General features: G+C 47.3%; 9 protein-coding genes across 9 annotated transcripts; 4 read left to right on the forward strand and 5 right to left on the reverse strand.

Annotated features, from left to right (window-relative positions):
* Positions 1-180: 180 nt before the first annotated feature.
* I303_101686 (uncharacterized protein) lies at positions 181-2,642 on the forward strand (the record flags this gene model as incomplete). The annotated part of the gene is made up of 4 exons (XM_018405523.1): positions 181-234; positions 339-1,111; positions 1,224-1,529; positions 1,610-2,642. The coding sequence occupies 4 exons, from the start codon at positions 181-183 to the stop codon at positions 2,640-2,642; spliced, it is 2,166 nt and encodes a 721-aa protein (XP_018265804.1).
* A 676-nt stretch (positions 2,643-3,318) lies between these two features.
* I303_101687 (uncharacterized protein) lies at positions 3,319-5,397 on the reverse strand (the record flags this gene model as incomplete). Its single annotated transcript, XM_018405522.1, has 4 exons — positions 3,319-3,509; positions 3,734-3,989; positions 4,379-4,498; positions 4,696-5,397. 4 exons carry the CDS (start codon positions 5,395-5,397, stop codon positions 3,319-3,321), a joined length of 1,269 nt encoding a protein of 422 aa, XP_018265803.1.
* Positions 5,398-5,799: 402 nt separating this feature from the next.
* I303_101688 (serine-tRNA ligase) lies at positions 5,800-7,933 on the reverse strand (the record flags this gene model as incomplete). Its single annotated transcript, XM_018405521.1, has 8 exons — positions 5,800-5,907; positions 6,022-6,158; positions 6,281-6,500; positions 6,569-6,668; positions 6,769-7,214; positions 7,374-7,606; positions 7,731-7,844; positions 7,915-7,933. The coding sequence occupies 8 exons, from the start codon at positions 7,931-7,933 to the stop codon at positions 5,800-5,802; spliced, it is 1,377 nt and encodes a 458-aa protein (XP_018265802.1).
* Positions 7,934-8,533: 600 nt separating this feature from the next.
* On the forward strand, positions 8,534-10,713 carry I303_101689 (serine/threonine-protein phosphatase ppe1; the record flags this gene model as incomplete). Its single annotated transcript, XM_018405520.2, has 9 exons — positions 8,534-8,575; positions 8,792-8,992; positions 9,219-9,286; positions 9,412-9,485; positions 9,555-9,634; positions 9,763-9,880; positions 9,994-10,085; positions 10,298-10,537; positions 10,690-10,713. 9 exons carry the CDS (start codon positions 8,534-8,536, stop codon positions 10,711-10,713), a joined length of 939 nt encoding a protein of 312 aa, XP_018265801.2.
* Positions 10,714-11,285: 572 nt separating this feature from the next.
* Positions 11,286-13,116, reverse strand: I303_101690 (uncharacterized protein; the record flags this gene model as incomplete). The annotated part of the gene is made up of 5 exons (XM_018405519.1): positions 11,286-11,737; positions 11,899-12,112; positions 12,217-12,342; positions 12,579-12,886; positions 12,987-13,116. The coding sequence occupies 5 exons, from the start codon at positions 13,114-13,116 to the stop codon at positions 11,286-11,288; spliced, it is 1,230 nt and encodes a 409-aa protein (XP_018265800.1).
* A 505-nt stretch (positions 13,117-13,621) lies between these two features.
* On the forward strand, positions 13,622-17,024 carry I303_101691 (uncharacterized protein; the record flags this gene model as incomplete). The annotated part of the gene is made up of 8 exons (XM_065968390.1): positions 13,622-13,635; positions 13,695-14,070; positions 14,142-14,200; positions 14,259-14,371; positions 14,429-16,005; positions 16,082-16,172; positions 16,254-16,828; positions 16,920-17,024. 8 exons carry the CDS (start codon positions 13,622-13,624, stop codon positions 17,022-17,024), a joined length of 2,910 nt encoding a protein of 969 aa, XP_065824462.1.
* Positions 17,025-17,562: 538 nt separating this feature from the next.
* On the reverse strand, positions 17,563-20,075 carry I303_101692 (uncharacterized protein; the record flags this gene model as incomplete). The annotated part of the gene is made up of 9 exons (XM_065968391.1): positions 17,563-18,118; positions 18,236-18,343; positions 18,473-18,685; positions 18,775-19,058; positions 19,171-19,264; positions 19,350-19,423; positions 19,492-19,620; positions 19,800-19,984; positions 20,057-20,075. The coding sequence occupies 9 exons, from the start codon at positions 20,073-20,075 to the stop codon at positions 17,563-17,565; spliced, it is 1,662 nt and encodes a 553-aa protein (XP_065824463.1).
* Positions 20,076-20,480: 405 nt separating this feature from the next.
* On the forward strand, positions 20,481-22,276 carry I303_101693 (pantoate-beta-alanine ligase; the record flags this gene model as incomplete). The annotated part of the gene is made up of 8 exons (XM_018405516.1): positions 20,481-20,717; positions 20,784-20,817; positions 20,888-20,949; positions 21,042-21,144; positions 21,247-21,384; positions 21,462-21,517; positions 21,593-21,650; positions 21,750-22,276. 8 exons carry the CDS (start codon positions 20,481-20,483, stop codon positions 22,274-22,276), a joined length of 1,215 nt encoding a protein of 404 aa, XP_018265797.1.
* A 368-nt stretch (positions 22,277-22,644) lies between these two features.
* Positions 22,645-25,528, reverse strand: I303_101694 (uncharacterized protein; the record flags this gene model as incomplete). The annotated part of the gene is made up of 12 exons (XM_065968392.1): positions 22,645-22,836; positions 22,938-23,075; positions 23,201-23,263; positions 23,375-23,437; positions 23,532-23,631; positions 23,719-24,144; positions 24,243-24,365; positions 24,448-24,480; positions 24,543-24,608; positions 24,674-24,736; positions 24,814-24,963; positions 25,050-25,528. The coding sequence occupies 12 exons, from the start codon at positions 25,526-25,528 to the stop codon at positions 22,645-22,647; spliced, it is 1,896 nt and encodes a 631-aa protein (XP_065824464.1).
* Between the last annotated feature and the right edge of the window lie 188 nt (positions 25,529-25,716).

The raw sequence follows: 25,716 nt of genomic DNA on the forward strand, positions 1-25,716 counted from the left end.
GAAATGTCAGCCTGTAAATAATGATATGCTAGTAGATGGGATAATTCTATCAAACATCTTCCCATCAACGCACGCTTTTTCATCGTTTATTGTTTATTTGCATGGTGGATTTATCGTCTATTCTCCCTCACTCACCATAGACAGACACACCTCCACAATACACGTTCACTTAAAGCAAAGATGGATCATGACAAGCATGAGCGACTATCAACGCCTCAAGGTCCCGAAGATGCTGTGAGTAGCGTCACACCATTACCACATGCATGGTCTGATCGACCCAGTGCGAAGGAATGGAGATTTCGCTGATGCTGAAAGGGTCATCCTGACTTCATCGCTAGTCAAATATAGCGGATGAGTATCCTTCCCCTGAAAGAACACCTGCTATCCTCCATGAACATGCACCCGTTGAGCCAGAGTCTCAACTCGAGGAGCATTCCGAGTCGACTCCACTGGAAATCGACGACGATAATGTGCAGCACGACGACACTGCTCTCCAGGCTGAGCTAAACCATGTAGCTGCTCAAGCTATAGAAGCAGCCGTAGCAGCCGGAGTCCGCGTACCGAGCGACAGTGCAGTAGCGGTTACCGAAGAGGAGGTCGCCATGCAAATTTCTCCGGATGCCAATGCAAATGGCAACGACGATGTAGAGGCGAATCCCTCTACGGCCGCCGTCGCAGGCGAGGGGATGCAGGTGATCCCATCCAACGAGACGCGTCAACACCATCTGAGGAATCATCCTCATCAACATAACCCACGTCAACCCAATTTCGGTACTTCCACGGCTTCTACGGTTCTTGGAAAAAGGTATCACCCTTCCTCAGCCTCCCCATCCTCCTCTTCGCACCATCAACACCTTCTCAGCCAGTTCAGCGCCAGCAGGCCCAGGACAGCAAGTGCGATACCGAAAATGTCGCAGAACGAGCAGGTGGTCATACTTCGAGAAGCCTACGCTAAGAACCCTAATCCCGGTAAGAAAGAATTAGAGCTTCTAGCTGAGAAGACGGGTAGACCGTGGAATAAGATCCGAGAATACTTCAGACAACGTCGAAATAAGCTGAGAGGGCTAGAAGATCTTGAGGGGATGGAAGAGCCCGGACGAGCTAGCGGATGGTGAGTCGGTCATGACTGATCACAGCGTTGCGCTTCTCCAGATCTATAAGACTTTCAATCTTGATCGGCGGAAGGAGTCCCCACTGACTGCAGACTCGGTGGTCCGCTGCAGGCTACAAGTTGCATATCGTCAAGCACCGCCTTCATCGTCAATCTCGCAATTATCTCTGTACAACTCATACAAACACCGCTTCGACCCGTATTCCATCACAACGCCTCTCCTGGGTGGTCAAGAACTGATTCAATTAGCTTGTGCTACTTTTCCGGGATGCGAGATGGCGAAGGATGAGAGCGAGTATGTCTTGAAAGGGCTCAAAGAGAAAGACAAGGAACAAGAAGGCGATCATGCCGCCGAAGATGCAGAGGAATGGGAAAAGGGGATGGAGGGTTTGGTGGAGCCCCTACGAGCTGGAAGTTGGTGAGTGGTTCAGCTTTAGCATTTGTCGGCACCTTCATATGTTTTGCCGACAAGGACACTGATAGTGCCATGCACGATAGGTTACTATCCTCCTTCCAAAATCAAAACGATCCGAATGCACCATCAACCCTGACGCAAACCGATTTGTATACATCTTACGCCGCAAGATTTTCATCTCTTCTAACGAATGCCGGTCAAGCCGATCAAAGTCAAAGTCAAGATGCGCAACATCAAGATGCCAATCAAGGTGAAGATCAGAGTGGCCAGACACAGCAAGAACAAGATCACGCCGCGGACATGCGAGCTTTCGAAGATGCAGGCTTGAATGACGATCAGCAGGAAAGTAACATCTCACACCAACAACAAGAAGAGCAAGCAGAGAATGTAGAAGATCATACATCTTTAGAATCGTTATTACCACCCACTACCGATTCTCCAATCCAGACTCAAACTCCTACGCCTGCACCGGCATCGGCAACTGGACTTGAGCCTGCGACAGTATCAGGACAGACGGAAACGCAAACGCAGACGAAGAAAAAGGAGAATCGACTTTTGAATCCTTACGAGCTGATTAATCTGACAAGAATGACTTTCCCGAAATGCGAGCCCGTCATCGACGCAAGCGGCAAATTCGTGATCAAGGGTTTGGAGCGTCGGATGGGTCATATACCAGGATCGGCAGAACGGAATCGAGAGATGTTCAATTTCGCCCTGTACAACGAGAGCAAACCCGGTGAAGCGTTTGTCAATCTGATGAAGAGGAAATTGGGATTACTTGCTCCTGAACCCGATACCGCACCTGAATCTGGATCTGGGTCTGGGGCTGGAGTTGGTATTGCTTCGCCTTCATCTGGGGATCACGCGGGAGGAGAGGCAGCAGATCGAGATAGTGATAGGGATAGAGAATCTAAAAGATTGAAAATATCGGAGGTAGAGGCAGGAGGGCAAAAGCAGAATGAAGTTGAACAAGCGGAAGCTGGAGCGGATCTGCTGGATAAGTTGAAAGGAGAGAAAGAGCTCGACGAGGAAGATATAGAGTTGATAGCGGGTTTGAAGAGATTTAGGGATAGTAAATTAGGAGAAACGGTTAGGGATGTTTGTGTGACCCAGTGATAGTGATTTAGTGGTTGGTGATATGTGTATAATGTATAATGTATAATGTATAATGTATAATGTATAATGTATAATGTATAATGTATAATGTATAATGTATAATGTATAATGTATAATGTATAATGTATAATGTATAATGTATAATGTATAATGTATAATGTATAATGTATAATGTATAATGTATAATGTATAATGTATAATGTATAATGTATAATGTATAATGTATAATGTATAATGTATAATGTATAATGTATAATGTATAATGTATAATGTATAACGTATGACCGTATAATTGCTATCTATGTTGTATCGGATGCATTCTGGATGATGTACCCCGTATCTATCTGTATCTGTTTGATGTGTTTGATGTAAATTTCTTTGTTATCGGGATTGTCCTACTTCCACAAGTCTGACATACTCATACATCTAGATTGCATTCCATTCCAAACACCTTCTAGGCTGAGGGATGAACAATATAAGTAACCGATTAGATTATCCTGAATGAACAGAAAGAAAACGAATGGAATGAAAACGAAATACGACGAATACCAATTACCCCTCAAACCAAAAGGAAAAAAAAAAACAAAAATAAACACAACAAACAGTCGACCTCGCTATGCTTGCGCTATCGCGGGCGATAAGAACACAATAACCCCTCCCCTCCCCTTACCTGACCTCACCTCGGACCGTATCCACTACTCTTGACATGATTATACTGTCCACCTAGACCACCTCCGCCTCTCGTCGTCGTCGTCGTTGTCGAGCCCGTAGTCGTTCCGCGCTTTGAGCTGGCACTTGCACCGCCGGTGGAAGAAGATGGCGGGGTAGGTCGGGTAGGGAGTACTGATGGTCTTGGAATGCCTGTGCCTGGGATTGCGAAAGAGGAATGAGATCAGCGGAACGGAAGCGGAGAATCAACAATGCTTTCTCTTTGGCATTTCCCTTCGATCTCAGACTGACTACCACCAATCTACCGAAACATATGTGGGACGGGCTTGAACCTCAAACCTCAAAACCTCAATCTCAAATCCCAATTCCAACTCAAAACCCACTTCCGAGTCCAATCTCGACATTGAAGAATGGACACTCACCACGTCCTCTAGGCGCACCCCTAGGCACCCCACCGCCAATACCAGGAACCCCTCGTCCCCGTCCTCCCCTAGAAAGCCCCCCTCCTACTCCTCTACCTCGTCCTCTGGAAGACTCAGCCCGTTCTCGTTCCAGTATCTTCCTCTCGCGCGCTTCTTCGGCCAGACGAGCGGCCTCCGCAGCTCGTCGAGCATCTTCTTCGGCTCGTTCGGCCGCTTGTTGGCGGGCTATCTCGATGGCTGCTATAGCTTCTGCGTCCTGTCGTGGTTGCACCCAGATGAGTGTGTCAGCGTGGCCTTTCAATTTCGGCGGGAGGGGAGCGGAAACGATATAAAGGCCAGAACCGAGATAAACGCCAAAGCGAGAACAAAAACGAGATCAGGCGTTTGCCATAAAAAGATAGAGGGAACGGTGAGGATCAATCAATCGTCATGGCAGGAAGAACATTCGTCTCTTGATACAGTCATATCATTTAGATAGATCGTTCATTGCTTGGTTTATCTCGAATTACCTGACCATGTCGAGCTGATTTCGCATGGGGATGGTCAAGTTCGAAATTCGAAGCAACAATCGAAGATTCAAACACGAACGCGGACAAATGGAAAGTCACACGAGCATGATTGCTGTATACAGCTAACACCACTCACATCTGCACTTCCAGTCCAATTCTCATTCAAAAGCAATCGCTGTGTATGCTCCGCCTGGCCCATTATAGCTGTATATTCATCTAACAGGGCAGAAGTCTGAGAGACCCTTTCGGCGAGACGCTGCGAGTTTACCAATTCAACGTATTTACGATTAGCTTCGCTCTTTTGCTGCATGTCATCGGGGTGTTTTATGAAGATCATAGCTTCAACGCATGACCATGTACATGATCCTGGGAGTTTTCAAAGACATGACGGGGCGGGGGAAAAGAAGATCAAATCAAATTTCGATTGTGATTCTGACGCAAAACTTGGCTCACCTCATTATGTCCTCTCACCCCCTCCAAAGCCCCTAAAACACCTTCGAAGACCTCATTCATCTTTCTGAGCTCATACAAGCTCGCCCGTAATTTCTCATCTCGATGCCCGTCGGAATGTCTAGGCTGCGCTTGCCCTTGCTCTTGTCCTTGTCCTTGTCCATGTGCTTGAGATTGAGATTGGGACTGAGACTGAGATTGGGAGTTTTGAAGATTCGAAGCATGTACCGTATGATCTTCATCATCTGATCTCGCTATCAAATCTTCATCATCGTGATCGTGATCGTTCTCGCTAAATTGATTATACCCATTTGACTTTGGTTTTCCTATTGGCTCGGGTTCAGCAGCTGATGGTCTAGGAGGAGCGAATAATGAGAAACGTGGTTTAGCTTTGTGATTTACATTGGAGTTCGTTTCTGGGTTTGGCTGTATTGTTGTCGCCGATGTTGAGGATCCGGCCGGAAGTTGGGATTGGATTTGGTGTTGCGTCGGACGATCCCCCACTTCTCGATTGAACAGATGTGAGTGCGACCGCGACTGCGATTGAGGGTGCGACTGTGAGTGTGAGTGTGACTGGGATGTGGAAGGTACCATGCCGATGGAATCGTCCATACTCAGATCAGCGATCATAGATGGATCATCGAGTAATGAGACGTCCCCTAGATTGGACTGTTTATGGAATTGAGGGAGAAGTGGGGAGTCCATGATGCCGGTGTCAATGATCAATACTCAACAATCGTACGGTGCTGATGGTGCCGCTGATACTGGTCCGACTAGGCAGAATCGGAACGATGCTCTTGGCTTGGACAGATGTCGTTTTGAATGGTCGTCGATAGATTGATGTTTCTGCATTGCAGATGAAGAAAGTTACTCGTCGTGACGAAAGAACATTAACTGTTTACAGCGGTGTGTACCGACGACGACACGATGAAAATGTTCTCAAACGAAACGCGTCGACGCGTCAGTCCTTATAGATCCGTGTCCTGTAAATGCTATATATATAGGCAATGCATGTGTAGTCATCTACCTCTAACAATCAGATAGCATGTATCTCTCTCGGCAGCCTTCATCTGATCGTCCTCTATTCAGATATCATTCCCCGACGATCTATTTCTTTTGCTTTTGGCTGGTAGTCCCCTTTGGCAACTCCGCTGTGTACGGCAAGAAGTCTCTACCTTGCATATATGGTTGAAGGACTTTAGGAATTCTCAAACCCTACAGCGATAAGCAAAAGTTACATCAGCAATCATTCCAGACGTTGCGCAATCCGCAACTCGATATCTCCATTGAAACCTCGGTCAGAATGAAACCACGAGCAATGAGACTCACCTCTGGAGTTTGGTAGTTCTCAACTACACAACATAATGCTCGTTCGGTCGCACACAGTGTACCGTTCAACATGTGTACGAAGCCGACCTTGCTATCTTTAGTCTTGAACCCGAGTCGCACATTCAATGACCTGGATTCTGTGTTCATTCCAAGCCCATTCAATATCAGCGATCGATCCTGAGCCATTCCACATATTTTCTTCGCAGATTCCAACACAACAGGCAAGGTGTTAGTTACTGTGGAAGAACAGAAGACTCACGGTAATCTGTACAGTTTGAGCAACTGACCAACTCCTTGTATTCACCTTGGAAGGGGAACCAAGCTTCCAAATCGTATTTTATTGAAGCGGCATTGTTCAATGCTCCGGAAACGATGTTGACCACTCTGTAAGGGATTCCGAGAGACTCGTAAAACTCTCGAGAGGTTTCTACCATTCGGTCAAGCTCTGCTGGGGAGTTTTCCGGCTCGCAGATGATGAACTATGAATGGTCCAAAACAGCCATTCAGCAAGTCTTTCATGGAACTACAACAGGGGAGGGCAACATACCTGTTCCACTTTTTCGAATTGGTGCACTCTGAAAATACCCCAAGTATCTTTTCCATGAGATCCGGCTTCTTTCCTGAAACACGTTGAGTATCCAGCGTATCTGTTCGGTCACAACGAAATTGTCAGTTGGAAATTCCGTCACGTTCCCAAGCCAGGCAGAATGCTATTCAGTTATTGGGAGCTGGCAGAAGGTGACTTACCTATAAGGAAGGTTCTGCGGGGGGATATTCTCGTCCATGTGCATAGCAGAAATCGGTTGTTCGGAGGTGGCGATCAAATACCTATCATCGGTATCTCCAGTCACTTTGTACAGTGCTTCGTCGAACTCGGAAAGTTGAGCCGTGGCAGCCATGATGTCTTTCTTGATCATGAAGGGGGGTTGCACTTTCTTGTATTGTCTTTTCCTCAAGAAATCCAAACCGTAGGAAATCAACGCTTGGTTCAGGTCCACTCCATCATTCGTCAAGTAAAATCCTCTGTGACCGAACACCTTGACTCCTCGATCCGTGTCGTACGCCTCGAGTCTGTAAAGGACTTCATGGTGCGAAAGGACGTCCGTGGATTTGTCTTCGATGGATAACCCAGTGCCGGAGTTCCCCTTGTGATTGGGCTCGGGATGCCAAACTCGTAAAATCGGGTTGTCGTCCTAATAGGGATGAGAACGATCTATCAGCGGCAGAACTTGCAGCGGACTTGAAAGATATCATCATGACATTGAGACGAATTTCTAAGTACACCTTGCCACTGGCTTATCTGTTCCAAGCCTAGCATGTATGACCATCAATCCAGAGATCATCGCACTCACCTCGTCCATAGAGACGGCATTTCGCTCATCAACGATATTCCCAATCAACCCAGCCTTCTTATCTCGAAGTTCCTCCAGCTCTTTGGCTTTAGCTACCAAGTCGGCAATCTGCTTGTCCAGCTCAGCTTTCTTAGCTAAGAGCTCCGAGGCATCTCCTTTGGCTTTCTTGATTTGACCTATTTCCTTTTGGAGGGCATTGAGATTTCGTTGAGCTTGTTCTTTCTCAAATTGAGCTGCAAGCATCGCCACTCAACATCAATTTTCATCCCACATACAACTTTTGATAGTAGCGTTTCGTCCGAATAAGAACGCAATCGCTTAGAAACAGTTTCATGAAGATGGCTCGAGCTTGCGCACCTTGTTTGTGAGAAGCGAAAATCTCAATAACTTCGTCTACGAGCTCTACGCTTGCGCCTCTCTTTTTCTGGGATTCTCGAATGATTTCGGGGTTTCCTCCTTTATCAGCTTGGACTGTATCATTTCAACGTCGCCAAGTCAGCTGTGCTTCACGTTACAAAAATGTCAAACAGTATCAGCTCACGATGCAGTAAGTCGATCATTTTGGCTGTGTTATTCTATCTTCTAGTGGTATTGTTGGATTGTGAGATGAGAAAAGGAATCAAGACTAGATGAGAAAGGATGTCGCTACTTATATCATCTGTCTGTTGCGTTTAAGGTTGTCGTGACTCGAATATCTCAAGTTTCAAGTCGGGCAACGACAACAGACAGACGACTTTTAGTCTTAGAGCACAAAGCTTTAAGGTTACCGGTTGAATCATCAATTGCCACGTCATCCCACCCCCCTTATCAGCGCTTTGATTTGATTTGATCCACCGGAGGATAAGACCGAAGGTGTCATGCTCATGCGAGATAATTAATCGATGACTGACTGATAAAGAAAAGCGACTGATAGCTATTCAAAGCTCAAAGCCGTCATCTCATAGCGATTTGTCATCATTCAGACTCTACATCAACGACGAAAGCTCTGATCTTACTGAAAGCTGAAACCTTGAGCAAAACTCCAACCAAGCCAGAAACAGCAATCATACCGAATCTGGATAAGGATAACCTACTTGCTTCAGTTTACCAACTTAACGATTAGGTTAAATTACAATACGAAGAAGAGGGTGGTAGGCAGCACAATCTGTAGAGTATCAAATATGACTGGATTATCATCAGATCCAGATCAATGGATCGCGCACGTATGTCCCGATTCTTCTCCACAACGTGATCTGCATCAAGCCTACATATCGTCAAAAGATGGAAGCTGATTTCTCCTCTCGCATCTTCTGGCTTAACTCATTTTCTACGACTACCAAAATACCGGCCACGCAACACAATGACCTGCGCCTTCTATCAATATTTCCAAAACAATCGGACTCAAACGCAAATTGTATAATGGATAATGGCGAACACAGATACGGCAATGTAAACATCTCCCTGAACGGCAGATGAAATTACTCTGTTCGAGAGTACGCGATCTGTTACTGGAAGAAAGTAATGTCCATCTAGTCCAGTCTCCCGTGACGATCTGCGGGGATATACACGGACAGTTCTGGGATGTGTTGGAGATTTTCAGGCAGGGAGGTGAAGCCCCTGAGACTAGTTATATATTTATGGTGAGTTCAGTTTCTTCTCCTTTAGCATGTCTTAGAATGGCGAGCAATAGGCGCAGGGATGAGATGAGAAAGTTACCTGAAGGAATGATATTGGCCAGTGCATCGCTGTTATATTGATCAATGAGGACAAGGAAGAATGTTCTTTTTCTCCTTTCTCGTGAATCCCGTCGAGGTTGGAATGGACCGCTGATCGTGTTATTTTCTCCTGGCATCTTCTCGGATGCAGGGTGATTTTGTCGATCGAGGATACTATTCACTGGAAACTTTATCATTGTTATTAGCATATAAAGCTCGGTAAGTGGGATTTGACCGCCCTTCCCTCTGAAGCTATTGTCGGTTTTGACTCACGCTGCTATCATCCATGTGATACACCAAAAAGAGATGGATGGATTGATAGCTTACTGCAAATATGTTCGCAGGTATCCTGATAAGATAACACTGTTAAGAGGGAATCACGAGTCTCGACAGATCACTCAAGTATACGGGTTCTATGGTATGTCAGCCCATTCTTCACGTCTACGGTTGAGTAGCTGATTGAGTTTCTGTTCTCGGACGATGATAGACGAATGTATGCAGAAATACGGGAATCCGTCAGTATGGAAAGCGTGTTGTACTTTGTTCGATCATCTGAATTTGGCTGCGGTGGGTCTTTTTACTTCTCGTATCTTCTAGCCTTTTGTATCTGGTGGAATTGACTGCCAATCTGGATTCATCTTCCGACTCCGAGACAGGTGAGGGATTATAACTGATCTGAAGATGCGGTATGATAGATCATCGACTCCTCGATACTGTGTGTCCACGGAGGATTATCACCAGACATCAAGACGTTAGATCAGATACGGATAATACCCCGAGCGCAGGAAGTGCCTCATGAAGGAGCGTTCTGTGGTGAGTTGACTGTCCGACTTTATAAGATCTTACCGAAAATCAACCATCGAAGTTTGGCTGTTGTCTCGACCTGATCCACACGTTGACTTTGCTGACTGACTTGCGACTTGCAGACCTCATGTGGTCAGATCCGGACGAAGTGGAATCCTGGTCCGTCAGTCCGAGAGGTGCAGGATGGTTATTCGGTGGGAAAGTGACTGCTGAGGTGGGTCTCGTCCCTGTGACCCGTCTCTGTTTGTGATGATTTTTGCGAAGCCTCTTCTCCGCTTTCCTCTCCTCTCTCTCCCTGGGCTACAACGAGTATGTCCCAAGGGTGAGAAGCGGAGTTTTGAAGAGGGAGAAACGGCAGATCTAATCTGTACTCAGGCTGACTGGACTGCTATGACTCGACCTGACTTCACCTGGTCGCGATTATAGTTCAATCACGTCAATTCGCTCAAGTTGATCGCCAGAGCACATCAACTCGTCCAAGAAGGCTATAAACACATGTTCGACGATTCGCTCGTAACAGTCTGGTCGGCGCCGAATTACTGTTATCGATGCGGGAACTCGGCGAGCATCATGCAGGTGGATGAGCATGGCAAGACGAGTTTCAAGGTGTATGGAGCTGCGAGAGAGAATGATACGGATTTGAAGAATCCTGCTTTGAGGAGGATGGTGAGTTTCATTATTCGTATCCGGATCATCATGCTCAAGAAGTAGAAGCGGGGAGTGTGATGCTGTTAGGGAAAAAGACCAAAGGAGAGCGAAAGAGAATAATTATCCGCGGAATCGTGGGTGGAAGCTGATATGGTGATTTTGCTCGATAGGGTACACCATCATATTTCGTCTAACATCAATGTCTCCATCTCGATATCCTACGTCTCACGTACACCCGCACGCACACAAGCGACTCAATTTGTATTATCAAAGCATTTTCGAATTGGATAGAATAGAATAATGCAATAAGAAACGAATGTTGTATCTTCTAGTATGGCATAATCATCGTCGCACTCACCCTCACGGCGACGATCACGGGATACACGATCACCCATCTGTCTGATGATATTTTGGAGTCTTACTCAGCATGGGATACATGTCAGTAGATGTTATTCATAGCATGCTTCAAAGACTAGATGCTGCAGCTGCACCTTCTATTCTATTCCAATGACTGGAACTCAATGTGCTATCGTGACTTCAGGTCATCATTCATGGTACTGTACCGCAAAGCATTCATACTCTCCCGAAGTGTTCGACGTGATCAGTCGTCCAAGGTGAAGATGACGGTCCATATACACGCTATATCATACATATCAAGCGAATATGAATGAGGTTATTCACTGGATGTCATTGCGTCTTTCCAGCCGACCAGCCGACCAACCACGTCCCCAACATCGCAACTTCCCATTAATCATCATCACACAATTCACATCAACTCCTCAGCCGTAGGTCTCTTCCTCTTCTTCCTCCTCTCTTCGACACTCTCCTCTTTGCTTTCGGGGGGAGCTATGAACGCCTCCTCCCTCTCAACCTGCTTCTTGACGCTGTTCTCATGCTGCTTCTCCAACTTCTTCTTCTTATCTAGGTATTCCCTCTCTTTGGGCTTCAAGAAATATTCACCCGAAGCCAATTGAAGATCCAGTTTGGACGGTTGTTGAGGAGGTGGGAAGGGCGTGTATACTTTCTTCTCCTTTTTATTGCTGGAGGCAGCTGGGAAAGGCGTTCGTTTAGGTACCGATGCTGATCCTGATCCTGCTTCGGAAGAGATGGGTATGCTGTTTGGATTTGGCTGGAGAGCGGCATTTTCAGATTGTTTGGCCAGGACGGCATTCTTCTTAGCTGTCTTTTCGGAGGTGGAGAGATGTTTCTTCTGGAATTCTGCGGCGGCGGAGAACAAATCGATCAGCTTTGCTTTTCATGGTCACACGGTCACACAATGCGATGTATTGTCATGTGAGGTGAGGTGAGGTGATGTAAGATGATTTGATACGATGTAGTTAAGGGGTAAGGTAAGGTAAGAACATCATGCAGACACTGACTAGGCAAAAATCGATCCCAGCTCTCATTGGCCAATTTCGGATCTTTGGCAAGTTCCCTCCGTATCATCAACTCCTTGATCCGGTAGATCGGATGTATGTTGTTCATGCAATCTATAATTATCCTTCGGACTTCTTTCAGGCCTTTGAAAGATCCCATTGCTGAGACGGTATTTCCTTGGACGAGGACGTAACATTCGGTCAGGAGCTCGATTGCCTAGCAGTCAATCAGGCATCATTTAGCTACTCGCTCAGGCTGCAGGTAGTGATGATAATGCCGAACGAAAAGAAGCGAAGAGAAGAAAAAGGACACAGACTCACCTTCAGAGTACTTCCGTTCGGACCGACTAATCTTTGACGCCGTTTCACGAATCGTTCTTTGTTCCTGACCAGTCCGCCGATCTTGATGATGTCGCATGCTATACCGTCTTGGAGAATTTTGATTGCCTATATATGCGCTCGGAGAGTCAGACAGTGTTCCATTGAATGGCAATGACGAGTCTCCAGCTGCAGAAGGAATCACTGAAAAGCGTAACAAGCAGAGATCGAGGAGAATGGATTTCGAGGTGCATTGGGATGAAGGAGTATGAGGAGTTGACATAGGGGCTTGATGATAGTTTGTGGTTGGGATTGTTTGCGAGTGAAACAGGAAACGAATCGGAATTGGATCAAGAAATACTCACCTGAGGCGCATTCACTCCTCTAGCCAACAACTTCAAAAGATCTCTGCCCTTCAAGACGATATATGGATCCCAAGTTTTCCTCGTAGTCTTGACTGTCATCTGACCTTGGACTAAATCCAATTCACAGGCCAGTCCCACTTTGTCCAATTCTGAAGTCACGCTCGACCATATTGATCTCAAATACGGTTCTCGGTATTTTGGAAATAGTAAGGCGAAGGAAGATTCCTCTAAGAACGGTTTGTGCTCTGTAGCTGAGGGTGCGGTAAATTGAGGGATCGTCCAATGATCGATATCATCCGTATCCCAGGCTGTTATCATGGTACCATTTCATATATTAGTATCGCATTGCAATCGATCATCATGCACCAATTGCCTGAGAAACCAAATTTGATATTCATGGTGACCCACGCTTGTCTTTCCTATGTCGCTTGTTCTTGTCCACCTCCTGAGGTTCTTCGCCTGCGCCATCTTCCACGGACTTGCCCTTGTTCTTCTTGGCTTTCTTGCTGATACCCGAGGATGAAGCTTCTGCGCTCATCTTGATCGGTACGACTGTGCTTAAAGTTGAGTTAAAATTTGAGTCAAAGTTGATCTAATTACTATGTATCATGTCATTATTGTGGATCTCTCTCTTTCTCTTCGATAATTTTGCTCGAGTGGACCTCCTCCATTTGTGTCTATTTTATTCGAGTTTACCCTTTAATGTTCAAATTTTGCCACATGTCAGGAAGAGGAAGGCAGGTTATTTTGATAGGGTAATTTTTAAGGTATTAAGGAAGATTACCCTGCAATCCTACTATGAGCATATTACATATTACGCGTACAATGGCATGCATCAGACGCGACCGCGTTTTCGACATGAACTCATCCATTAATCGTAAATCCACTTCATCCATAGTAGTACATCGTATTCGCCTGATCGCATCATTCTGGTTGTCTGATCATCGAACAGGTCTAAGCAGCCTTGCATCTTTCTGCTCACGCCTTTGTCTCCCGTCAACTCGAGAAGCGGAAGCGATCGTCGCACGATCAGTCAATCTACAATGGAGGCCTCAAGGTATGCCAAATCATCTATGCTGTGCTTGTCTCTGACCTTGCTGACAAAACGCGCCATAGCTCTGCCAACCATGGTGCGCCTCCTGCGACACCTTCTCACTCATCTCTGCTACCCTCTCTATCACCATCACAGACAATAGAACAGACTCCAGCACCGTTGCACACCCTTCCAGCGCACTTACATTCCCAACAGCCCCCTCCACCACAGCCGCGTCTGGGTCCGGCCCAATCACAGAGTATGCAGCCGCCTGCATCGACCTCGGCCCTCAGCTCGGACATACAACGACAGCATCTGACCCCGACGCAGCAATTGCAGCAGCAGCATCAAAATGTCTTCGGGAATGTCATGGGCCTTGCACCTGGCCAAGGTCCGAACGATGCTAGCCAGACGGGCGGAACTGCCCAGGCGAAAGTCTACGCCAGTGTCTACTCAGGTGTAAGCTGTCTTTCGTGCTTCGATCGACCATGTATCGTGCTTCCGCTCATTGCTATTTTTCCTTTGACTAGATACCCGTGTTCGAAGCTATGATCCGCGGTATATCGGTCATGAGGCGAACATCCGATTCGTGAGTACAGTAAATCATACGCCTGCGCAAGAACAAACGTTGATCACTGTCCATGTAGCTGGGTAAATGCCACGCAGATCCTGAAAGTAGCTGGTATACATAAGTCTGCTCGAACGAAAATCCTGGAAAAGGAAATACATCCAGGAGTCCACGAAAAAGTACAAGGCGGTTGTGAGTCGGCTCGTTGAGATCGCATCCTGTACCACAAGCTGATGAGCCTCTTTTCAGACGGTAAATATCAAGGGACATGGATTCCTTTCGAGCGCGGCCAAGACCTCGCTGCTCAATATGGTGTGACTTCATATCTGGCTCCGGTCTTCGATTTCATACCTTCGCCTACGGCAATTGCTGCTTTACCCGTCATTCGGACTGGCACACCTGATCGAGCGGGTCAAAAGACACCTTCCTCCAGTATGGCGGGATACAACCCGACTCTAATGTCCGGAGTGCGAGGTAGTGGCCGAGTCATCTCGCCTTTCCCTCAAGGTCACGCACATCCGCATGCCCAAGCAGGTCAGCTCCCGCCGCCGCCACCACCGCAATTCGTCCATTCCAATGGAGACCAACAAATGATGGGTATGCCACCTCATCTGGCCATGGGATACCCCAATGAACAGCAAATGATGTATTACCCGGTTCCCCAACAACATCTTTACCCTGCGCACGACAACAAGGGTGACATGACCATGGCGATGGTTCCTTCTCTCAGCAACGACGGGCATCATAATCCCTCCTTAGGTCCAGCCGCAGATATCAATGGCCTCGGCATACCTCCCAGCGGCGCCGAGATGTACATTGATCAATACGGCATTCCCCACCCCACACCTTCGTACCAGGATGTCTCCTATTTTGTCGATACAGGCATGGGTCCACCGCCCGCAAAAAGGCAGAAATCGGAGGATGGGGCGTATTTGAACAATATAAATGGACCTATGGAGGAACAGCAGCATGAACGTCCACCACAGGACCCTGAAGCTGAAGGCGAAGACATCGATGATGGAGCATCAGACTCGTCTGACGATTTGAGAGATGGCCAACCGTTACCTGCCTCGATGCGTTTGCCGAACAAGCCAATCCGACCTCGGGCCAATTTGTTATCATCTAAAACTCGCTCCAAGCTTTTATCCCTATTCTCGAGCTCAGAGGACGAAGACGTCGATATCCGACAAGTATTCGGGTTATCTTCCGAAGAGATGCCAACAGACTACGAGATAGATATGGTGATCGACAACCTGGGACACACAGCTCTTCATTGGGCGTGTGCTTTGGCTAAGATATCGCTAGCGAAACAACTTATCGAGCTCGGTGCGGACATCCACAGGGGCAATTTTGCCGGAGAAACCCCCTTGATTAGATCTGTTTTGACTACCAACAACTTCGAATCGGGGCAATTCCATGCCTTGCTCGAGCAACTGGCACCATCGATGAGGACGCTAGATCATGCTTACCGAAGCGTGGTCCACCACATAAGTATGGTTGCTGGGGTCAAAGGTCGTGCTTCATCCGCTCGATCGTACATGGCAAACGTGCTCGAATGGGTCGCTCGAGAACAACAATCTCAAACGCAACATTTGAACGGCAATGCCAGCGCCAATGGGCAAGTCCAAGAGATAAATCACCATGACACTTCAATCAGTCTGAAAACTCTGATAGACGTGCAAGATGTCCATGGCGATACAGGTATCAATATCGCTGCGCGAGTAGGCAATAGAGGACTGGTCAATCTTCTGCTTGATGCTGGGGCAGACAAGGGCAAAGCCAATAACCTGGGCTTGAAGCCTTCCGACTTCGGCCTGAGTATCGAGGTAAGCTCTATTCTAAGCTGTCGGTATTCGTAAAAGGCAATGGGCCGGTCGAGCTGATGGGTTACGCGCGCGATAGTCTTTGAAGTCTACTCCGGTCGAAGTGATCGTATCAGCTCTGAAGTCTGAAGTACCGAGACCTGAACGCAAGAGTCGGGATGTTCAGAAGAGTGAGCCTACTTGTCTGTCATCAGTCGACCGGGATAGATCTGCTGAGCTGACCATGCTCCGTTTTGGATCACGCTGAGCAGACATAGCAGCGATCTTTGAAACAATATCAGCAACATTCTCCACCGAGATGGTGACCAAGCAAACCAAGTTGAACGCCACTGAACAATCAGTCAGAGTAGCTACGAAAGCTCTATCTGACAAGCGCCAGCAACTCCATCAAGCTCAAGTTAAATTTGGCGAATTGGAATTATTGAATCAACGGGTTGACACTCTTAAACGCAACCTTGAGGATCCCACCATCTCTCAAGATAATTGGACGGGGCGAACGCTTTTGACATCCGAGAATGCCCTGCCGCTCTCATTCCAACCGCAAGCGCAAGGTGATCCGTCGTCGACATCGACGACCATCAAATCGGAAACCGCAACTGCTACAGGAGAAATGAGTAGCAGTAGTACCGACGAGATTGCTTTACCTGAACGAGGGGCCGAGGGGGCTTTGATCAAATTGCGGAGGATAAACATGTGGGAAGATCGAATATCGGCAGTTCTCAACGATAAGATTCATAATCTGGAAAAGTCGAATCTTGGGAAAGTTTTCGAATATAAGAAATTGATTAGTCTGACTACGAAGGTACCGATTGATAAAGTGGATGGGGTGAGTTGTGATGGTCACTTTTACCCCTAGATTGAACCGTATCTTGTTTCGCCTATTGATTTTGCTGATTTGATGATGCGGTTCTTTCTAGATGTTGGACGGTCTTCTAGCTGCCATCGAATCTGATGGACAGGCTATCGATCTGAGCAGAGTTTCGGAGTTCATGAGCAGGGTCAAGGAGGTTCCGAGCGTCTGAGACCGGAGTCAGAAGTCGGGAGTGGTGAAATGCGGGAGACCTGTTATGATTCCGCGGTGGACGTGTAGATAGCCTAATGAAATAAAGGGGAGGATCTGTAGCTCCCATCTTTTCTTGATCATTTCTATTTCCTTTTCTTATTATTGGGTCAAATTCATGAATCAATGTTGTTTTGCTTTCTGCTTTCTGCTTTTTGCGTTTTGCTCCTTGCTCTCTTTATGGGATACTGTTTGCATGTCAACCTGTGCCCTTGAAGTATCGAAGTATCGGAAGATCCTACTTCTGAGGGGGTATGACTAATCAACGATGAGGGCATGCCGCATGTCTTCTACGAGCATCAGGTTTATTATCTTGAACTCGGAGAGATAACCTCATCAATGCGCAGTGAAAATGTCCGAACCTGAAGCCCGAAAATTCAAGGTCATCAAAGTACAGTGCGTGAAATTACATTACATGTTATACAATGCATCATGCAATGTAATCTCTCATCATAGCATATCATGCTATGCCAACTCAAGAGATCTACTCAATCACCCAGCTACAAGCTCTTATCACCCCCGAAGAGATGGAAACTCCTACTATAGCTCGCACTAGCTATGAACTTGGAATCACTACTGATATCTACCGACATGACTTTACCGCTGTCCGTCGGTAAGTTCTTGATGAGTGACCATTCGTCGCTTGACCATATTCGGACATTACAATCGAATCCACTCGTAATCAAGAACAAGCCCGATCGGTTTAATCCTTCTATCGGTTCTGTCCTTGTTCCTGTCGATGTTGATGTTGAGCCATTGGCATTCCCATTGATATTCGGTTTCACATCCTCCTCTTCTTCCTGAACAACGTTGTCATTATCATCACTCTTATCTTGATCCACCTCCATCAAAGTCGAATCAGTCACACCCCCTTTGACGGTACCCGATAAAGGCAGATCCCCATTGATCCCTATCGACGAGATCTCGCTTGAGGATTTGAAGAATCGTACGTCCGATACGGACGATTTGTGGGCGGGGATCATGTATTGCGTCTTTAGGGCTCGGAGATCCCATATTCGAACGGTATCGTCTCCTGATCCAGTAGCCACTTGGTATCTACCAAAATCAACACATCGGACCGAATCGTAGTCAGTCCACTGTAGTCCTCGTTCGGCTGCTTTGCTCCTTCATACGGAGTAACGAAGAAAGAAATCCAATAACAAGAAGGCTCACCCGTTGGGAGCGAAATCCATAGCTAGGATCTCCTTTATGTGACCATCTAAGACCATGGCTGTTCGGCCCGTCCTTATATCCCATACTCTGCCTATCGCGTCGAATCCACTGTATTCCAGATATACATTACCAGTCATCAACTAGCTGCCCTTCATGGTGTTCATAGACCAGAGAGCATAGCACGAGGCCAGCCATGAATATTAAGTGGGAATTCAATGGGAGTTGTTTCGAACTTACCCGGAAGATACTAAAGCTCCATCATCCTGGAAAGCCAAAGCGTACACTTCTTTACTATGTCCTTCTTGCGTCAACAGCTCTTTCTGCTTTTCAACGTCCCACAGGCGCCATGTACCGTCGAACCCTGCTGAACCGAGATACGACCCGGACGGGTGGAATGCGACACGCCCCACACGGTTCTCGTGCCCTGTCAAAGTCGCTATCGGTTTGTCTCTGCAAAAGGTTAAAGCGACAATGAGCCCTGAATAAGGTAGGCAGCATCTTCTGCTAAACTTGCTATTGAAGATGAGACAGGTACTCACCCGGACATTGACCATAATTTGACACTTCCTTCTCCACCACCGGTAGCGAAATTTACGCCATCTTCACCTATTCCACCTGGTAATGTAGCTTGAGGGTGCCAAGCTGCTCCACCTATCTTATCCAGATGACCCTTCTTCGTTGAAACAGGATTCAGGTTGGGCAGATCCCATATCTTGGTGTCTCCCGTCCAGGATGTTGTCAGGATGTATTGAGAGTTGGGGGAGAAACGGATAGTGGACAAGGGACGATCATCGCCGAATTGCGATCCGAGGTTATTGAATGTCTGTCGAGTTTGACGTTAGCAGGGGAATATAAATTTGATAATGATATGTTGTTCAGTATCGTTCAATACTAATGCATATAAGAGATTGATTCGGAGATAGCTGTCCACTCACCTTCAGCTCCGAGAATACTTCCTTCCGCAGCGATACGATCTTCCCTAATGGTAATCCCACTTCCACCCTCTGCCTCGCTATACGTGTACGTGCCCTGGAGAACCGCCAGGATCAGGAATGGATCTTGCTTTACTTCACCGGCAGGATGAATGGAGTTTGCTTCTATGCGGATGACTCACTTTGACAAAGAATACCTAGCGAGCTTCCTCCTTGCTTCCAACAGATCATCCGAACCTTCGGTGTAGAACTCTCCCTAGCAAGACCGACCATTCATAAGCTTCCTTCATGTAAATGCTTGGGACGAGGCCTGTCAGCACTTACCTCCTCTTCCTCTTCAGAATCACTACTCTCGTCTGAGTCTCCATCCACGTCCATACCGTCCCCTCCGCCTCCTCGGGCTTGTTCAATTTGCTCTTGCACATATTTCAGACGATCTCGCCTGTCTCCCGGCTATCAGGGGTTATCGTTTGGAATCACACGGCATCACAACAAGTCAGCATGAGGAGCATCTTTCATGAGAATGGATAAGGGTGATTCTGTGTCATTCTTAATCTTGAAGCTGAAGCAGAGGATGGAGTTGTGAAGTGAACGTAAACACGAAAAGCAGAATCCAATGCGGGCAGACTCACCCCTTCACCGAAAAGCGTCATAGGTTCCCCATAAGCCCTCAGCCTCTCTCGGACCTTCTTATCGTCCGTCGGCACCGCCATTTTCCTGAATTTCTTCTTCCGGTCCAGCTCCTCTATCAGAGCGGCATTCTTGGCTCGTTCGCGCTCATCGTCGGATCCTCCCAATTGGTAGGTGTTGTCGACGGCTGAAACGGATCCATCGTGATTAGCTCTGGTCACATGGGGGATGGATATGCGAAACGGCCAATATAGCTCACTCAAGTCATCCAAATCCATCTTGGATTGCTGCCTCCTGGTTATGTGCTCGAGTGTAATATCGTAGTGAACGATGAGGAAGTTACGGATATCAGAGTCCAAAGTAGTACAATGGTCGCCTCTAAAACAGCTTCGAAGGCAGTCGAGTTCAATAATATCGGTGTTTCTTATTTAACCCCTCCATCTAATTTGGCTTCGGTGTGAGCCGATCTTTTCTCGTTATTTGGGGACCCCGGAATGAACAACGTCGTTTCATCTCTCTCTTGTCATTATTGCTTCCCCCAAAATTGACACATTTATCGACTCGGCTTCCCCATCAGATGTAAGTATCGATGCAGATCATCGTCGTAAGCCCGACTCTGACTTCCGCCTGTCTGATCATATAAAGTGTAGCAGGTGATCCTGCTCTGCTGCGTATATCCAACGATGTTTTCCCACTCGCTGGTGAGAGCAACAACGCGACCGGGATCAGCCGGTCCCTCCACTTTATCGATTTCAGCTTCGACTTCACGAAAGGCCGCATTCGCTTTCATTCGACATGCATCCAACAGTGCTTCGAATGGGAAGGGTCCTCATATACCAATCATCCGAACGCTGGGACAGCTGAGGCGATGGAGGAAAGAAGCGAGGGACAAAGGCTTGGAAGTCGGGGTCGTGCCGACCGTAAGCTGAACTGTTCTGATAGCGATCTGCAACGATTTGAGCTGATCGTGATCCTGACACGATCAGATGGGAGCGTTACATGAAGGTCATCTGAACTTGGGTGAGTAAAGCGCATCCCACGACTACAACCTGTGACATTGAATGAGAAAATGCTGATATCTCATGCACAGTACGAGCCTCGTTATCTCGACACCCGTTGACGGTGATGACGCTTTTCGTCAACCCGATGCAGGTGAATCTCAAATTTCAACTAGCAACCTCCTTTCCAGGAGCACTTTTGTGCCTTTGATCAAGCTGCACGCTGATAAAATTTACTCCATGAAGTTTGCACCTCACGAAGACCTCTCTTCTTATCCACGCACATTCGAGCGCGACCTATCTTTACTCCAATCAATCCTACCGCCACCTGCTTCACCCAGGCAGCTCCGTGGACTCGGTGTATCAGAGCACGAATCGTTCAGACCCTCAACAAGCAGCTCTAGCAGTAGTAGTACTGCAAACGGAAATGGAACTCACCACGATATCAAAGATAGTCCATTGGTGATCTTTGCGCCAACGCCAGACGTGATGTATCCCTTAAAAGGCGAGTTGCAAGATCTGAGGAGCCATAAAGGTGTAGAGGTGGATGTGAGGGGATGGGCAGAGGTCATGGAGGGTGCTTCGAGGCGTGAGTCGGCCTTTTGCCCCCGTCAATACCAAGAATGTCCCTTGGCTCAAGCTAAATTCTCTGTCTACGGGTCGTAGCGCAATTCTTCAAAGGAGTAGCAACGGTCTGTACGAAACTGTTCAATGCCGTCGAGGTGGGTCCATCCAGTCCTTGTCTCATACGCTCTCAGATTCGGACGATGAGTCAATCCACTAAAATCGGACCTTAGCCTGATCATGCGTATTTCGGTCAAAAGGATATTCAACAAGCCTTATTACTTCGAATCCGTGAGCTACCTTGCCCTGCTTTTGCCCTTGTCCCATCTAGCAATCTCTAGGCCAATTGAAATGCAATTAAGCAGCTGACTTTACATGACCATGTGACAGTCGTGAAAGATCTCTTGTTATCGCACCCTACCTCTTCAAATCTCCACATCTTACCTACAACCAGATCAGTAGAGGGTCTAGCCCTTTCATCGCGGAACGCTTATCTGTCCAAAGCCGAGTTGAGCGTCGGCCCAATCTTACACAAAGCGCTTGCTTCCGCCAAACAGCTATACGAAGGTCAGAGTCAAAGTGAAAGTGGAACCGAAAGTGCAGTCAGCAAGGTGACTGATGAGGTTAAGGACGAAGATGGGGCCGAGGAATTAACCGGTGAAGATTTAGTAGCGAATGCTACGAGGGTGATATTGGAGGAACAAGAACGTATATTAGGTATAACGACACCAACACCGGAACAACAGGGCGGGGGAGTAGAGTTGACCTTGGATTATATTGAGATTTTCGATAAAGACACATTTGAGCCTATCAGGGGACCGATAGGGAGGAATAGGGAGTTCGTTTTGGCAGGAGCGATCTGGGTGGGGAAAACAAGGTTGATTGATAATCTCCTAGTGGGGTGGGAAACCAGTTAGACCCACTTCCCACTTTAGACGACACAGACTATTTAGACAGTCTCATTGGAGAATGAAGCGTGCCGCGTGCGTCGCCTGGTAGTTCGTTCAGTGGCTCAGAGCGCGGGACGGCGGTCTGTTAGGCTGGATGGGTATGATGGATGTAAATATGGACAATTGGGGTGTGATTCTACGTATCTGGTATTCCGACGGTCGATTTGACGGCATAACATGCATTGTACAGATTATGTGCAGCACAGGGAGCCATGGATGGTCTTAGATACCTTTCAATCATTCACATAGTACACTTTCGAATGTCATAAGATCGTATACAGTACAACTATGAAAAATCATGATAGTCCATGACTGTGAATGAGATTCGATGATTATCACAATATCTTTTCTTCCTTCGCTTTCCTACCCTGCCACTCTTTATTACTATTTATCCTCCACTCCCATTCGCTCAAACGATCTTCATCCCAATTCTTATCTTTCTTCTCGTATTCGGGTGTCTTGAGGATATGTTCCTCCGGATGAGGGGAGAACGAAGAATGATTGGCGAGTGTATGAGGGAGGTATTCCTGCGTGATATGATATTAAGACCCGGTAAGATCAGATAAGATAAGATACCGGTTCGTCACCAGAATGCACTAGCTGGAATTCAGATTCAGATTCAACTCACATTATACACCGGATGAGCGTAATCGGGATCATAAGAATACCTCTTGCCATACCCCAGCTGCTTCATCAGTTTCGTAGGTGCGTTCCGAATTTGCAGGGGGACACCAGGTAAGGGCGGTTGATGGCATAATGCCTCTGCCTATTTGTCGCGCCAAAACAAAACGAATGGATCAATCAGCAGGGCACCTTGCTCGATTGCGCAGACTCAGGCAGAAAATCTAGTCATGTTCCTCCATGAAAGGAATGAGAGGGTACAGGACATACCCGTTTGTAAGCTGTATACGACCTTGTCGATTTCGGAGCTTCAGCCAGATAAGCTACGCAATGCTATATCGGCATAGGTGTCGGTATGACGGGAATGGGAGTTCGCATGTCAGCTATAGATTTTATACTTGTACGAATAGAGCAATAGATGAATTGTATAATGATGGAACTCACAGCTAAATTGATGCGGCATTCAGGCAATCCGATAACTTGACAAGCTTGATAAGTAGCCATGGCCTAAGTCAATTCACGCATCAACTCTTGTTTCTTTCATGAGGCACGAGTAAAGGTGGAAGGTGGAAGAAAGAAAGAAGGAAGGCTCATGACTCACCAAAGGCAACGCTTGTGGATCTGCTAATCCCACGTCCTCGCTTGACATGACTACCAATCTCCTAGCAATATACAGCGGATCTTCTCCTCCAGTAATCATCCTGCATCCGCAATGGTCGCGCTTTAGCTCTAACTGGCTCTCCATGTGCTGAAGCCGGCGGGAAATAGTGGAGAAGAGATCGACTAACCTTGCAAGCCAGTACATAGCCGCACTCCCATCTGAACCACGTAGACATTTGTGCATAGCTGAGATCATATCATACCTCTCTTCACCTGATCGATCGTATCCTTTCCTCAAACCCCTCCTTACCGAATCCATCAACTCTTCATCCCTCTTTTTCTGTTCATCTGCCTGACTATTCCCACCATCTTGGGAAGACGGATTACCAGTGGTAGGAATTGTGGAGGGGAGTGTGCTCTGCCGTGGAGCTTGACACACTTTGAGAGCTAATTCGAGACCGTTCAAAGCTTGTCGAGCATCGCCATCAGCTACGTCCGCCAAGAAGGGGATCAAGTCCGGCGGTAAGTGCGGTAATGGCTCAAGAAGGGAGGATAAGGCGTTTGTTAGGATTTCTTGCAGTGATTCGGGTGAATGGGGCGATAAGGTGAAAACCCTTTACATCATCCCAGTTATTCAGCTCCAGTTCAGGTCCACGCTACACATGTAGCAGTTTTGGACTGCGAAATTTAGTTGAGATGGAGTTTGACATACTGACATCGACTCAACAGCGCGCCATTCACTTTGAAAGAGGGATTTTCGGTTGTAGCACCGATAAGCTGGACCCAGCCGTTCTCGACGTATGGTAAAAACAAATCCTGCTGGGCTTTATTAAACCTGCAGCCAAGTATGAGCCATTGTGCCAGCTCAAGCGCATCCGAACGTATTCCTGCAAATGTAAGCTGCACTACAGACTCACCGATGTATCTCGTCGACCATGAGTATCGTCCGCCTAGTGGAGTCAGCCCAAGCAGTGAGCGGAAGATGTGTGCCTTGACAGACGATAATACGTACCGGCCCGTCAACTTGAGAGAATTTTTGGCTTGTTCGAACACTTGTCTGACATCTGATGCTCCGGAGCTGACATGTTTGGCCAGCTGAGCATATCCTCTTGCCATTAGCAAGTATGCTGGATTTGTGCGTACCTGGTTGCCGACAGCTCCTTAAAATCGGCATTTGCAGTCTTGGCTATCAACCTTGCAAGCGTTCTGCCCAGTGGAATCTGATCAGCTAGATGACAACAGACTGTCAAGTCTGGTCTGGGAGCTGAAGTGCCGCTGCTCACGTCTTCCCGCACCCTGGCGGTCCCCACAAGATACAACTTCCAACGCCCTCTCCAGCTTCTATCCTCGCGCGAAGAAGTGAGCCTGGTCCGACAAGATCTGTCTGCCCTATGTAAGAGGCAAGGGTCGAAGGGCGAGACCTCTCTGCCAATCTGATCACCGACATAGGCACATGCTTATGAGTCAACAAAGGAGATGCCATTTTCGCTCCGCTTGACATTTGACAGATTCAACTTACGGCTGATTAGCAGTCAACGGATTGATTTTGACTTTCTTCTCCTTCCTCTCCTCGTCTCCAGAAACGCTCGCAAGCTTCTTTTCTTCAACGATAGTGTCATCCTGCGAAGAAGACTTCCTTTTGACTTTGACTTGAGAGCTGAAGATAGAAGCCACCGGCGCTACGCCCTTGCCAGACGACCTACGAGCTTTCAAAGACGGCTTAGAGGTCGGAGTGTCTTGTTCAGCCAGATCTATGACATCCCTCAACGGAGAGCTCGTAGTTCGTTTTGACCTGATGTGCGAGGTTTGAGGTCCCGCTTCTGTAGTATGGCTTGGTCCGGCTTCGGCTGAGGCACCTCGACATTGTAAATCCAGATGAAGGTTGATTTCGGATTCGGATACCAAGGTTGAACAGATTGGACATTCGACTGGAAGCTCAGCGTCAGCTTGGTGGACCAATGCAATAGGGTCCGTCAGCTGACCTTTGTCCGCTGCCATTGTGGTGCTCGCTTTTACCTGCGCCTTATTGGAACACAGTCCAACTCACCAAGTACGGACAACGCCATGCATCTCGACTTGGTAGTCGACATGAACCTTGCCTCCACTTTCGCCTTGACAATAACAAATCAAGTCTACCTGATTTTATAGAAACACGTGTCACTCGCATATCAGGCACAGCTTGGCTC

The sequence above is a fragment of the Kwoniella dejecticola genome, chromosome 2 (assembly GCF_000512565.2).
Source record: "Kwoniella dejecticola CBS 10117 chromosome 2, complete sequence".
Classification (NCBI taxonomy): domain Eukaryota; kingdom Fungi; phylum Basidiomycota; class Tremellomycetes; order Tremellales; family Cryptococcaceae; genus Kwoniella; species Kwoniella dejecticola.